Source organism: Echinops telfairi, unplaced genomic scaffold, assembly GCF_000313985.2.
Source record: "Echinops telfairi isolate 266 unplaced genomic scaffold, ASM31398v2 ScPeMD7_1;HRSCAF=3_0, whole genome shotgun sequence".
NCBI lineage: Eukaryota > Metazoa > Chordata > Mammalia > Afrosoricida > Tenrecidae > Echinops > Echinops telfairi.
In genome coordinates this window covers 2548139-2563633 of record NW_022103896.1, presented here as the reverse complement: position 1 = coordinate 2563633, position 15495 = coordinate 2548139, and the positions used below count along the sequence as shown (strand labels likewise).

The window sequence follows — 15495 nt, the reverse complement described above, 5'->3', positions numbered from 1 at the left end:
CAGAGGCCCCATGGGAGGTGCAGGGTCTTGGATGTGGTGAGGTGATGTTCAGTTGCTGGAATGGAGGCTTGGGAGAGGCTGACAGCTGGTTTTAACCAGGGCTGGGGTCTGGCTAGTGAGTAAGACAGAGGGGACAAGAGAGTGAATGGTGTCCTGAAAAGGAACAGAAGCCATCTGGGCTACAGATATGCTAGGGGTCCCTGGCCAAGCACTGCCGATGGGGCAGGAACTGAGGAGGCCACACATCGCCCAGGGCTCAGCCTGGCAGTGCGATCACCGTTCTGACCTCAAGATTCCTAGTCCCTGGCTGTGGCCACTTACAAAGGGTGGACAGGCCTCGACAATGCGCATTAGCAGTGGGGATTTGAATTATTTTTGTAAGACATATTTCTAACAACTACCAATCCAATGTCCTGGGAGCATGGTGAGGTAAATGGGCCTCAGGAAGTAGGTCTCTGCACTTGGCTTCCAGAAAGGTCCACTAGACACATTCTTCTCCATGGAGACGTGGAAGAACCAAAGAGGCAGAACAGATGCACTGACCACACAACAGAGAGGAGCTGAAGGTGAGCTTCCTGTTGGCACTCCTGGGTAGGGAAGTCTAACTCTGGGGGCCTGGTGCCCTGGGCGCTGGGGGACCAGGAAAGACTTCTGTGGACTCCTCCCTCCTCAGAACAAGGCCCTGCAAGGCAGAGTCTACTCTTCACACATTGGTGGGGACTCAGAGAAGACAGCCAGTGAGGGAGGCCAAGGGGAGCTGCCCTCCTTCCTTCCTGTCTGCACGACTCTGGCTGGGGCATCCCAAGGCTCACTGCACCTTAAGCACACCTTTCAACACCGTACATGGAACGTTTTCTTTCTTTTTTTTTTTTTTTATTAAAAAAGATGGCCCTCTGATCCTATAACTGGTCTGAGAGGTCGCTGGTAATGAGAGGAACGTAAATCGCCTCCCTGATCCCTGAGCACAGCGGGACACACACCAAAACCCAGTAGGCACTATGGGAAAAATAAACACAGGGCTGCTCTGCCCACACCGCAAGTCTGGCAGCCCCCAGAGCTGAAGGAAAAGCCCAAGCTGCCCCCACGAGGCTTGCTTGGTTCCCAGCAGGTAAGCGGGGCCAGGCTGCGGACGTCCTCGATGTCAACAGTCTGTCACAGAAGGGCCTGCCTCTGTGTGCTCCAGGTCAGATGCCAATCATCTCTCCCACCAACAAGGAGAAAACAAGTCTAGCTCATCTTGGGGCCCCTTAAAATTTCCCTTCGACTCTATAATATTGGGATAGTAGCTTTCCGGGGTTAATTCCTCTGAGGTGGACGGCCTCATCCTTCTCCATCGTCTGCAAACTCTGGTGAAACCTGTTCACTTTGGGTGACCACGCTGGCTATGTGAAACCGTGACATACGTTTGCAGCATCAGAGCAACACACAGCCACCACACAACAATAAACGGACAGACAAGCGGTGGCTGGACACTGACTAAGAAAGACCGAAGACAATTCAATGCATTTGAATTACAGGGTCTTGGAGAAGAGTATGAAAAGTACCAGGGTCTGCCAAAAGAATAAACACATCTGTCTTGGAAAAGTACAGCCAGAATGTTCCCAGGAGGCAAGAGTAGGGAGACTTTGTCTTCTGTACTCTGGAACATGCTGTCAGCAAAGAGCAGTCCCTGGAAAGGACATCATGCTTGGTAAAGCAGAGGGGCTGTGGGAAAGAGGATGATGTTCAACAAGATGAAGATGGACAGAGTAGCTGCAACCATGGTTGGTCAGCCTCTGCTATGGACGCAAGTCTCAGCACCGGAGTGTCTCTGACCAACGGGCAGTGAAGAGTTCACACCTCAACGCTTCTCAAGGCTGTCCTGTGAGCAGAAGAGACTGCACCCCATCTGTGTTGTGTGGGCCCAGCACAGCCTGTGAGCACCCTGAGAGCACTACTGCCCATGTGCCACTTCCATGGCTTCTCCAGACATCAACAAGCTGGCATGCTGCCAAGAGAAATCCCAACTGAGACTTGCAGCAACTTGGGGTGGAGCCCATTCCCATGGAAAACACCCTCAGGAAAGACACACAGTCTTAAGGAACGACACTGCTGACCGGGATCATTGACCTCACGGGAAACACCTCTGTGGAGGGACGCGTACGTTTGGAAACAGTTTAACTGTCTGGTGCAGAAAGGCAGGTGCCCTGCATGGCTCTTTCACCTATGTATGTCTCTAACGCCCCAAAGTGAATTGGGTGGGACCGTGTAATTAGGGTGTGTGAAACACGAATAAAGGGGGTTAGTGGGTGTAAGTGAGGCCTATCAGAAGCAGGAAGACAATTCCTGGGCTCACCAAGGAAGAAAAGCCATCAACATTCCATTGACAGAGGCAGTGGGAGAGACTCTGTGCCAAGCCTAAAGGCACTTGAGCAGCGGAGCCCAGCTCTGACACCGGAGACCATGAGGCAGAAGTGCAATTGGACTTCCCAGCCCAGGGAGGCAGAGGCCAAGGGACCCCAAGGGAGGGGCTGAGGACCACAGATACATGAATAAACCCACCAGAGGAAGAGAGCTGTGTGGCAGGAACGGTTGGTAAAAGAGGGTGAGAGAGGCTGGGCAGTGGACGCCTGTCTGATCTCCGCCCTATGGCAACTGGCCTTGGGCTGGTGGGGAGCTGGGCTGTCCTGCTCCCCGAAGTCAGAGGGGATCAGATGTGGTCCCTAGGCCGGCACCAACACTCCATCCGGCCTGTTGTTCTTGTTGGGCGCATGGCTGAGTGCAACAGAACCCCACACCGTACTCACAACTGTTCATGTTTGAGGCCAGTGTGGCAGCCCCTGTGTCAATCTACTCTTCTGGAGGGTTCTTCTCTTTTGGGCTGCCCCTCCACTTTACCAAGCACGATGTCCTTCTCCGGGGATGGTCTCTTCTGATAGGATGTCCAAAGCATGTGAGACAAAGTATCACCATACTTGCCTTTAAGGATCATTCTTGGCTGTATCTTTTCTGGGACCCATCTGTTTGTTCTTTTGTCAGTTCTTTATCAACACCACAGTCAAATGCATCGATGTTTCACCAGTCTTGCTTATTCGATGCTCGACTTTCACATGCATATGAGGTGACCAGAAATCACCCCGGCTCGGGCGGGTGAGGGATACCGCAGTTCTCAGTGTAAGAGCCTTGCTTTTGAACACCCGAAAGAAGTCTCTGAAGATTTACCCAATGTAACGTGTCATTTGACCTCGACTGATGCTTCCAGGGGCTTTGATTGTGGATTCAAGCAAGACAAAAGCCTTCACAACTTCAATTTTTTCCTGCTTACCATGGTATTTAACCTATTTGCGGGATTGTGAGGACTTTGCTTTCCTTTACATTGAGTTGTAACCCATACTGAAGGCTGCAATCCGTGATCTCCATTAGGGTCTGAAGTCTTCATTTTCAGCAGGCAAGATGGTATCATCTGCCTATCAACAGTTGTTCATAAGCCGCCCTCCAATCCTGATACCGCATTCTTCTTCGTATAATCCAGCTTCTTTGATTATGTGCACAGGAGGCAGACTAAATAAATGTGATGAGATTGGTAAGAGGATACAGTAAGATTGATGAGAGGATACAACCCTGATGCACACCTTCCCCGATTCTAAACCATGTCGTATTCCTGTTCTGTTCATACACCTGTTCTTGAATCGTGTACAGGTTCCTCAGAAGCACAATGACGTCTTCTGGAATCCCCAGTCTTCTGAAGGCTGTCCACAGTTCGTTAGTTTCCACATCGTTGAATGCATGGGCACACTCAATAACACATAAACATAGGTAAATATAGTAATATTTACATAGGTAAATATATTTGCTTTCAACCAAGATCCATTTGACGTCAGCAATGCTATCCCTGTTCCACATCCTCTTCTGCATCCGGCCTAAAACTCCAGCAGCTCCCTGTCAATGTACTGCTGCAACCTTTGTTAAATGATCTTCAACCAAATTTCACTTGCATGTGCTCTCAATAATAATGTTCTGTAATGGGAACATTCTGTGGGGTCCCCTTTTTCTGCAATGGGTACAAACATGGATCTCCTGGTCAGCTGGCCAAGGGGCCGTCTTCCAAATTTCTTGGCATAGACAAGTAACTGCTTCCAGCGTTTCATCAGCTGGCTGAAATGTTTCAGTTGGTATTCTATCAACTCCTGGAGCCTTGGAACGCTAATGATTTCGGTGTAGCTCGAACTTCTTCCTTCAGCACCATTAGTTCTTGCTTATATACAACCTCTAGAAATGGCTGGCTGTTGACTAGCTCTCTTTGGTACAGTGTCTGTATTCCTCCATCTTCGGACTTGTGCTGGCATCATTCAGCATTTTGTCCACAGATCTTTCAATACTGCAACTTGGGGCTTGAATTTTTCTTGAGTTCTTTCATTTTAAGATATGGCATGGACTCGCTCGCTGCTGATCCCACCAGCTGCTGCTCCTTCAGCCTCCCGGAAAGATCTGCCACCATGCCTACCCATACCCAGCGCTCACCCCAGAGTAGAAGGAGCTGACATTGCCCATTGCATTGTGGCTCCGGGCAAGGGCATCCTGGCTGCAGATGAGTCCACTGGAAACATTGCCAAGCGGCTGCAGTCCACTGGGACCGAGAACATGCAAGAGAATCGCCGCTTCTACCGCCAGCTGCTGCTGACCGCTGACGACCGGGTGAACCCCTGCATTGGGGGCGTCATCCTCTTCCATGAGACTCTACCAGAAGGCAGACAACGGGCGCTCCTTCCCCCAAGTTATCAAATCCAAGAGCAAGATCGTGGGCATCAGCGTCGACAAGGGTGTGGTGCCCCTGGCAGGAACAAACGGCGAGACCACCACCCAAGGGCTGGACAGTCTGTCTCAGCGCTGTGCCCAGTACAAGAAAGATGGTGCTGACTTTGCCAAGTGGCACTGTGTGCTGAAGATTGGCGAACATAGTCCTTCAGCCCTCGCCATCATGGAAAATGCCAACGTGCTGGCCCGTTATGCCAGCATCTGCCAGCAAAATGGCATCATGCCCACTGTGGAGCCCGAGATCCTCCCCGACGGCGACGATGACCTGAAGCGCTGTTAGTATGTCACTGAGAAGGTGCTGGCTGCCGTCTACGAGACCCTGAGTGATCACCACGTCTACCTGGAAGGCACCTTGCTGACACACTCACTGACTCGGCTTTCTTCCTGCAGTCGGCATCATTGCGTCTGTTTTGTGAGATGGAGGAGGACTTTGTGGATTGGTGTTGGACATATGGGTTAATGGGTTAATGTCGGACTTGTGGGCTTGGGCAGCACTGGGTTGGGATATTTTCTTGATGCACACTTAACCTTTATATGAAACTCTCTCTTATACGTGAGTTTCTGTGGATTTGTTTCTCTAAAGTCCCTAGAATAATACAAGGCCTTGTGTTGCCTTCATGTATGATGTTCTTGGTCCTCCCACAGTTCATCAGGTCTTCGGTCATTAGTGTTCAGTGCGCCAGATCCCTTCATGAGATGTTCTTGAAATCCAGGTGGGACAGACTCGGGGTCATATTTTGGCTCTCGTTTTCTTCAGCTTTAACCTGAACTTACATATGAGCAATTGATGGTCTGATTCTACTGTCAGTCCTTGGTCTGGTTTTAGCTACTGATATTGAGCTTTTCTATCATCTCTTCCCCAAATGTAGTCCATTTTATTAGGGTGTCCCATATGGAAAAGTCCAAGTGTATAGTCGTCAACTTTTGTGTTGATGAAAACAGGTTTTTGTGATGAAGTTGTCATTAGCCTTGTAAAAATTCAATCATGTGATCTCCAGTTTCACTTCTTTCACCCATTTTCCAACTACTGCTGCTCTTGTTTCCAATTTGTGCATTCTAATTACCAATAATTATGGATACATCTTGAATGCAGGCTTGATCTATCTCAGATTGACAATATTGGTAATATTCTTCGATTTCTGTATCACTAGCTTTAGTGATTGGTGCATAAATCTAAATAGTTGTATTGATTAGATTCCTAATATGTGGATGGACATTATCCTACCACACAGAGCATTCTCTGTCATGATAGGCCCCGAAATGTCCTTTCTGATGCCAAATGCAATGCTGTTCCTCTTGATTGTGTCATTCCCAACATTGTAGAAACCATGATTTTCTGATTCAAGATGGCCAATACAATGCCTAGGACATCAATTTTTGTGTTCCATTTCATTTTTGATGACGTCCAGTGTTCCTAGATTCACACTTCATACATTCCAAGTTTTGATTATTCACTGGTGTTTGCAGCTGTTTCTTCTCATTTTGAGTTGTGCTTCTTCAGCAAATGAAGGTCCTGACGGCTCTACTCCAATCACAGCACTGTGGTCAACACTAATTTGAGAAGGCAGTGTGTCCTCAGTTATATTTTGAGCCTTGGGGCTCATCTTCTGACGCTATCTCTGATCATGTTCCAATGCTACCCACACCCATTCAGTGGCTAATTCCTCTGAGTAGACAGCCTAGTCCTTCTTCGTAATCTGTTCTTAAGTCTGAAAACTCAGTTGAAATCTATTCTCTTGGGTGACTCCTGCCACTATTTGAAACACCTGTGACAAAGCTTTTCAGCATCACAAAAGCCACCACAGTACTAAGTTCCCATTTAGCATGTCAGATCAACACCAGCCTAAAGGCAGACTTACATGCCTTCAAGTTTACAGTATCAAGTAGAGGGAGTGTTCCCCATTTAGACATAATAAGCATGCTAATAATCCACGCAAGGGTAAGGGAGAGGCAACTACTTCATACAAAATCTATTTAAATCTTCCAATTCTCATCCAAAAACACTTTCCTTAGTCCCATCATCTGTTGCATCTCCACATTCTCCGCGTCTAAGCCCTTTCAGTATTTCATGGGCAGCTTTGAGGATTACAGTGAATTGGGCACGTGTGCCCAGGAAGCTCAAAGGGGTCTCTTCCCCATCCCCGGGCCATTTTACACACATCTGCTTATGGCCTGGGTTCCCTTGCTGGGGCCTGCACCAGAAGACCCTAAGCCCTTCCTCAATCCTTATCTTCATCGACTAGGAGTTTCTCTGCTGCACACAATCCCAAGTGGGGATGCCCATCATTGACTACCCCCAGCTGGAGTCAACAGAATGGACTTGTTTAGAACTTCGGAACACTGGGGGACCAGTAGGAGTTCCCATTGGTCCACTCGATGTGCTGTCAGACTGCTCGAGAACCCTGTGTTGATGCCCTCAATGTCTGCATGTTCATTCCATTTCTTAGAAACCATCTGAAAATCTCTTTCCTACTGGGATGAATTCTTTCCCAAAGCCCCATTCCCACTCTCCCAAAGTCTATGCGTGCGAGCTGGGTCTTCTGAGCTGACACAGCGTCTCAGATTGCTGCTGCTTCGCAGCAGTGAAGTTCATGGGGGGCCCATGAGAAAGGACTCCCTTGATTACTGTATCTGCCATGACCTGTGCGAGGGGCATGCTCACTGGATAAATCTCCAGAGCACTACAAAGCCATTCCAGCATTACCATGTAGTGGTAATAACCTCTTTCAGATGAATTAGTATAATTAGTTTCAGAGTCGGGGGCTGATGATGCCCCAAATGTCCAACTCTTCCATGATGCTATTCAGCTCCACCCCCACCCCCCTCTTCCTTCATATTTCTGGGTTCATCTCATCGCTGCAACGTCCCACAGAAAGTCATGAAAGTTTGGGGAATTGTCTGACATGGTGGTGGGTGCTGTTTAGTTAAAAATTCTAAGGTCAGGCAGAGGTAAGCGAGATGTTGGGTCCAGAGGGCACACTCCACTCCTGGCTCTTGCAGGTGATGAGATACTTCCCTCTCCTCAGAAGGCTCATTTTAAGCACAGCATTATAGCATTGCAGGGAATCCTTCTGCACTTACTCACAGGTAAATCCTACTGGTATCTTGCCCGACTTGCGTACCAGACCCATGAAGGGGAAAGCGGTTTGGTGGGAGTTACAGTGAGTATCAATAGTGCAATCAAATGAACAGGTAACCCATCACCTTTTCAGTAATACTCCCATGTACTAATCTATCCTCCACCCCTGGCCTCTGTGTAGGCACAGATGACTGGAGGCCTCTGGCAGGATGTCTCCAGCAGGTGATCATCTCACAACAGCCAGGCTTTTCCCCAGTCCACTGGAGAAGCAGGCTTCTCCTCTCGGCTGTCCCCCATCAGTTCTCACACCTCGTACCCAGAACCACCACGAAACAGGGCATGCCGACTGCTTCACAGCCTTTACTAAGGCAGTGGTTCTCAACCCTGCTCATACCGCGACCATTTCATACAGTTCCTCATGTGGTGGTGACCCCCAACCATAACATTATTTTTGTTGCTACTTCATCACTGTCATTTTGCTACTGTTATGAATCGGTGACCCCTGTAAAAGGGTTGTTCAACCCCCAAAGGGGTCCCGACCCACAAGTTGAGAACCACTATACAAACGGCAAGCCCAAATCTCATCTGATTCCTGACCCTTAGCAGATCATGCCCTCCAAGACGGGACTCTAGCCACTGGAGTATGCAGTGCAGAATGACATCACATAGGGGCTATGGCTAGCAGGACAGCAACACACAGTCCTCTTCACTGTCAGCAAGCAAGGCTGGGCCATCTGCAGATCAAAGGGAGTTAACAAACTTCCCTCCAATCCCCACACTGTACTCTTCTTCAGCTAGTCCAGTTTCTCAGATTATGTGCTTAGCACCTGGAATGTCAAGTCTGAAGCACACCTTTCCCAAATGTAGATCACTCAGTAGTCCTTTGTTCTGTCCCCCAAACTGCCGCGTGGTCCACGCACAGGTTCCACATGAACACAATCCAATGTATGCAACCCCAATCTTCTCCACATTAGCCACAATTTGTCAGGACCCACAAAGTGAAGCGCATTTACGTAGCCAATAAACACAAGCAACTATCTCCCTGTTGCCCTATACTTTTAGTTAAGACTCACCAGATGTCAGCGACCCTCTTTCCAGATCCCTTTCTGAATCTGGCTTGCACGTGATAGCTCCCTGTTGATGTACTTGCTTTATTACTTTTTCATCATTTGAGCAAAATTTCCCGTGCATGTGGTATTCATGACATCGCTAACTTCTGCGTCCTGTAGTCACTTTCTTTGGAACGGGCACATGTACAAATCTCTTCCAACATCTGAGTCTTGTTTCTCACTAATGCCTTCTATGTATCAGCTTCCTCTTTCACAACAAATTCCTAGGGCTTTCCAGGCAAAATAGTTACTATGAACAATAAAGGCAACTTGTGCCAAGGCAACCCAGAGCCAGAGCCCTGGTGGCGGCTTGGTTAAACACCAGGCTGCTCACCAAAGACTGGCAGTCTGAACCCACCGACGAGTTCTATGGGAGCAAGACCCGGTGACTTACGCTTGCCAAGGCCATTCTATTCCGTCACATGGGCCCACAGTGAGTCAGAATCGAGTAGATGGAACTGGAAATAAGGTACACATTCTTCTCCTCAAGAGTTGGCCTCAGACATACTCACGGCTCCTGCACATGGTGCTTATTCTCATCCTCCCCTCGGGGCCTCAAGCATGGGAACCTCCTGTGCAGAGATCAACTCTGTCCTACCCGGTGTCCACCAGGTCCTGGCACTGGAGGTACCCATGAGGGGTGCTGGATGAGCCAGAGATTTCAACAACAAAATCCCTCCTGACATGGCCACCTGCTGGTCACAGAGAGAAGGAAGACCAACCTCTCTCGGAGTGGAATGAAGTGTTCCTGATGACATTCTAGGACACCACTTGCTACTTGGGAACTGCACACACGATGCCACAAAACTGCTAACTACTGCCCTTTTAAGCTCCTACTTTTGAAATCCGATTTTTGACCGACCGAGTGATAGACCAGCTCAAGCGAGGCTATTCTGCCTTGATACCCAGTTGTGGACTGACAGAGGAGCTGCCAAGACAGTCCGGAGCACTCCCATGATCCCCTCATGCTCACGTCATACACGGCCACGGCGCCTGTTACCATCATAAAATCAGCCTGGCCACGGGACAACCTGCCCACTACAGACTTTACTCCGAGTTCCCTCGTTTGTCCACAAATGTTCTTTTTAACAGAGATGTCAGGGTCCCACCCAGGATGCCACATGACATTGTCACTGTCCTCTTAGGAAGTCTCCCTGGCAGTACTGTGGGATAGGTGCTGGGCTGCAGACCACAGAGTTGGTGAATCGGCCACCAGCCGCTCCTGGGCAGCAGAATGAGGCAGTCAGCTCCCCTAAAGACTGATGGCCTGGGAGCCCGTAAGAAACAACTCAGCTCTGCCTCACAGGTCGCCGAGTGGGGATGCACCAGCGGTGGGGGAGTGGTTTGCTGGCTAGTCTGGCCTTGCTGTTGCTAGGCGCCATGGAGCGGGTTCCGGCACACAGGGACCCCATCTAAACCACCGCGGGGCAGAACCAGCTCCTGGGCTCGCTCTGTATCAGGTCAAGGTCTTTCTGTGGCTCTCATGGTCCTGACTGTGGCAGAACTGGGATCAGAACCTGGCAGAATCCCTCACACAGTGAGGGCAGTTCCACTGGTTTCACTGGCTGAGAGAGAGCCAAGCGTGTCTGGCACAAGTAGCACCAGGGAGAAATCCAGCGCTCGTGATACGTGCGCCCGTGCCCATCACTGGCATTCTCCTCAGATCATGTAATTGCCACCACACAGGACAAGTCCCCTGAGTGTTAACTCTGAACAACCCTCTAGATATGGAAATGGGGAGGGAGGAGGCCGGGCAAACAAAACAGCCTCAGAGAAGACCCTGAGCCGACCGACCCATTCTCTCCGACTCAACAATGGGTGGAGGTGAATTTTTCAAAACCAATTGAGCAGCCAAGATGGTAAATATTTCCTTCAATACGTCTAGAATAACTATTTGCTTTTTACATCATAGCTATTACGTGTGAGGAGAGAAACAAAAATAACATTTTACTTTTTCAAAACCAATTCACCACTGGTGAAAATGGGTTCATAAAACGTGATCATTGAATTTTTAGATAAGAGATTCTAATTACCTTGACAGAATCCAGTAAACTCTTAGGGAAAAACCGCTTTAAACCAACATCTTTTCTGAAATACAAAAAGAAGTGTATTAACAAATAATGCCACCACATTCATTAATTCAAAGACATTCTTGCACAAGTAAAGGAGTATGTTCTGTATCTGTCCACGTCTTCCTTCCTCAGGAGGCTGACCAGCATGTGCTGGGGGGGGTGGGGGTGGGGGTGGGGGTGGGCACAGAACTTATTGTTTCCCAGCAGATAGGTACCGAAAACACAAACACACCATTGTTTGAAAATAGACAATCTTTTGTTTGCTTTTTACCTTTCTTGCTGAAAACTTAAAATATTGCCCCACTGCAAAGTCCAGTGCACAAATAAAGTGTCACTTTTTCAGATATTACTTGCTGCCTTGACGGTTATCCTAATAAAATCAGCTCCAACTGGGAGGAAGGCAGACTAGTCAGATTCAGGGAAGTCTAAAAGACACACAGACTCTTGGACCTACTGTAACAGCCGACTGTGTTTTAAGAACCTTTGGGGGCAAGGGATTTGTCCATCCAGTTGAGGTTTAACATCTCAATCTCATATAAGGTACAAACAAGAGACATTTGGTACTTTGTCTACAGCGCTGGACTTTTTCCGTGTGGGAACAGGCTAGATGGAGCAACCAAGTTCAATTAGCTGTCACGATCAGACTCTCAGAAGCTCTGGTGGGGGAGTGGGTTACGCATTGAGTGGCTGACCACACATCCATAGCTCAAACCCCCTTCATTCTGTGCAAGAAAGATGAGGCTGTCTGCTCCTGGAAAGATTTATTCTCGGGAGCCCATAGGGTACCCTGAATGGTTGCTGTGAGTCGGAAGTGACTCAAAGACAGTGAGTTTGCTTTGTTTTGTTTCTGAAATTGAACCCTCTGAGCATGCGAGCCAAGGAGCCATCTGGGGAGGGAAAAAGAAGGGAAAGAACAGCCTGACCCAGGTTTCTCGGCCACCAGATGGCACTCGTGCACTGGTAAGATGAAGTTCCTGCTCACAGGAGGCTCTGCGTGAGCCTTGTACTCAGGTCTGTCCTGTGCTAAGATGGACAGGCACATCCCCGGTTCACAGAGAACTTACTGGACTCAAGACGCAGAGTTTTGGGAAGCCTATGTGGGTCACTGAATCTGAATTGACTGATGATGTGGGTTTAGGGTGGGTGGTTCTGACACAGAATGAAAAATGAAAGCGGTTCTATGGCTCCAGAAAGTGAGAGCACTTCTTTGGGAAAATCAGGACTGTTAGTAGGTGCTGCGTATTTTCAATGCTCCAAAGGCAATGGCGCCCCCATTAAAGAAATACAGCTTCAGGCCAACGGAGGTGCATGTGTAGCACGTGAGCACACCTGCATTTGAAAGGCACCTTCTGGGTAGTGATTAGTGAGGACCCTTCAGGAGGGCAGGGGACATGAGGGAAACACAAAATGAGGCCACGGCCCCTGCTGTGACACCTGCCACTGCCCCAGCATCCCTCGGAACCCAATTCTGTTCACGATGCGAGAGACCAGCCGGAGCTGGGTGAGACTTTGCGAGCCTATTACTGACATCTCAATTTGAACTTTCTCTTAGGAGCCACACGTAGGACACATGCAGGCTCCCTTGCCCCTAGTAGAGGGGGCGCTGGCTGCTAGGGGCCCTCAAATCTGCAGCTGTTCAGCCAGTGTGGGTTCTGTGCTGCCCCGAGCACGTGTTCAAGAGGTGACAGACACAAATACGCACCCTATGCATCAGAAACGGAGCCTGACTCCGCACTTGCGCACGTCCAGGAGCATCAGTGGCTTCAAGGGAAAATTACATTTCCTTTCATTCCATCTCTCACCAACTTTTTGAAGCCCTTTGTATCAACAGAGGTTTCATCTTCAATGCATGTACATCCACCGAAAACATAGAGTCATTTACCGACGAAAGCTTTTACAAAGTGACTGAACCCTAATTCCCAAGCCCAAGGTTAGGGTGCTAAGAAGGTTCCCTACTGGGTCCAAGAGCACTTTGTTAACCCCACAGCTGACCAGATATTTATGTTAACTCAAGGCCGAGCTGTGTGGATACAGTAACCCTAGCCACGTGCAGCTATTTTTACTTAGATTAATGGAAATGAAATGTGAATTGCCTTCCAGGTCATACTGGCCAGAGGCTGGCAGCACACTGGCCGGGCAGGTGCTCTGCACGGGCATCACTGCAGAGTTGAGGCTTGGCGTATGGGAGTCTCGAAGATGAGCGGTGCTGTCGGTCTGGGCATGCCTCGGTCAAGGCCTGGGTCCAAGGTGGGTAGAGGATGGCTGTCATAGGCAGACACCACAGGCACAGACTGCAAGGGGGTGCCGGCAGTGAGCAGGACACATGGACAAGGCAAGAAGTGCCGTGAGGGCAGGGAGGGCCTTGCTGCCTTCTCTCTGAGCTTGAAGGGTTGGTTTCTACAGCAGCACCATCGAGATACTCCCATCCCCACCCCCGTGGGTGCTCTGCTGTGCCTGCACCTGCCCAGTGTGCATTTGTGGCCACACCCACAGAACCAGAGACCTAAGAGAGCAGAGCTGCCTGCAAAGGTGTCTGAGCTCATCGTGAGGGAGTTCTGCCATCAAGGACGAGGGGCTCCTCCGTGGACAACGCTTCTGAGAAAAGGCTGGCCTCGTCCCTTCGTCTTGTATCCCAAATTAACTGCCCTTAGGAGGGCATTTCCATGTGGCATCCCCTGGTAAGCTGTCATCGGAACAATCAGAACCGAGCGTTTTCCATTGAAAAGCACTGAAAAGGTATTTTACAAGCAGCCTGGAGGTGCAGGGGGATATGTGTCCGGCTGCTAGCTGCAAGGCTGGTGGTTCAAAGACCACCAGCTGCTCCTCAAGAGTGAGGTGGGGCTGTCTACTCCCTTAGCGATTCACAGCCTCAGAAACCACACCGAGCAGCAGTTCTGGGTTTGTCTGACAGGACCGGTGAGTTGCAAGTGAAACAACAGCAATGGGGCTGGTTTTCTGATTTTTTACTGACGAGCTTTCACTTCCAGCTCATACTCCAGGCCTCTTACACCTGGTGGGTGGCTGGTAAGGTTCTCCCTCGCAATACTCTACCTGGGCATCCTGGGTGATGCAGAGTGGTGGTGCCCAGACAGGCAGCACCCATACAGCACCCCGGTGGGTAGCTATGGCCAGGGAGACTCCACTGTGGCACCAGTGAGCTCGTGGCGGTGCCAGCCTTCAGGAAATAAAATACCACGGACGGGAGCTGGCACAGTCATTGCCTCGTACCTCCTGTTTGCCGACAGAAAAGGCAGGCAAACCTGCTGCCGTCGGCTCAATCCCAACTCACGGCAAGCCGACAGACACTGCAGCACGGCCCAGAGGGTTTCCAAGGCTGTTCCCCTTCCGGGAAGCAGGCGGCCGCATCGTTCCCCTGCAGAGCGGCTGGTGGCCTCCAACTCTGACCTTCCGGCTGGCAGCCTGGGGCTTTAACCACTGCTCCGCCAGGCCTCCCTGGAGGCTGGGAGACTACAGAACAAACTTCTTCAGTTGGCTTGAAGGAAACAAGCCTGAAGTGTTCCCCACCTTCAGAAAGGGGAAAGGTGATGGAGTTGGAAAGAGTACGGGCTGCTCCCCATTTGGCTGTCAATACTGGGAGGGGCTTTCAAAGCCCTGGTGGGGGCTAAGAAGCTACAAGGGAAGGATGAGTGGCCGGAGCAAACCACCGAGCAGGGCTGTGTGTCCAGGTGACGCGTTCTGTGCCGGGGAAACAGATACTCCTAAAAAGCCTCAACTTTCTAAAAACCTCCAAGGGCCACAATGCCATGCTGAGCCCGCCGCCCTGCAACCGAGCCCATGCAGGACACACGAGTCACAGGGCATCCCAAGCCAGCACCCCTCAAAGCTGCTGCCATCAGTGCCCTTACCCACACCCACACCCCGGGGAAGAGAACCTTCGGAAGGCTGAAGCATGACCTCCTGGGAAGAAAGAGGAGGTGTTCTGGTTCCGTAAAGAGCCAGTCCTGGAGGAAGCCCGCAGGGGCAGTTCTGCCCTGTCTTGGAGGGTTGCTAGGAGGCGCCACTGACTTGTTGGCAGCGGCCACGTGACAGAAGATGAGTGCACCCTGTCACCAAAAGACACGGACAGGAAGCTAGAGACAGCACCCACACCAGGAGGAGAGCCTGGTACACCCTGGACGGCTTCACACGCACCCTGATCCACAAGCAGGTCCCAAGGCCCCGCAGCCCCCTGACCAAAACACGCAGAATGTGGAGGCGAAGACCACCCGCTGTGGCCAGCAGGACCCCGGGGCTATCTGCGAGGCGAGGAGGGTGAACCTGGCCCTCAGGTACTGCCCTTGCACCCTCCAAGAAGGCTGGGGTGGCACTACTCCTGGGTCGTGAGAAGCTGCCACCGCAGCAGAAACAAAGCCTCCATTCTCTCACGCTCAAGCTACCTGTGGGTTGAGAGTCAGAGCAAGAGCAGCAAGGGCGGGCAGAC

The 15495-nt window shown here is 50.3% G+C and overlaps 1 protein-coding gene and 1 pseudogene across 14 annotated transcripts in view; one reads left to right on the top strand and one right to left on the bottom strand.

Annotated features, from left to right (window-relative positions):
* The window catches only part of PTK2 (protein tyrosine kinase 2), a 145147-nt gene that overhangs the window by 71745 nt on the left and 57907 nt on the right, over nucleotides 1-15495 (bottom strand). For all 14 annotated transcript variants that reach the window (XM_030884992.2, XM_045296532.1, XM_045296550.1 and 11 more), the window contains one exon: nucleotides 11016-11070. In XM_030884992.2, coding sequence (XP_030740852.1) covers nucleotides 11016-11070 — 55 coding nt within the window. The remainder of the gene's footprint in view (nucleotides 1-11015; nucleotides 11071-15495) is intronic.
* LOC105979227 lies at nucleotides 1719-9371 on the top strand (annotated as a pseudogene).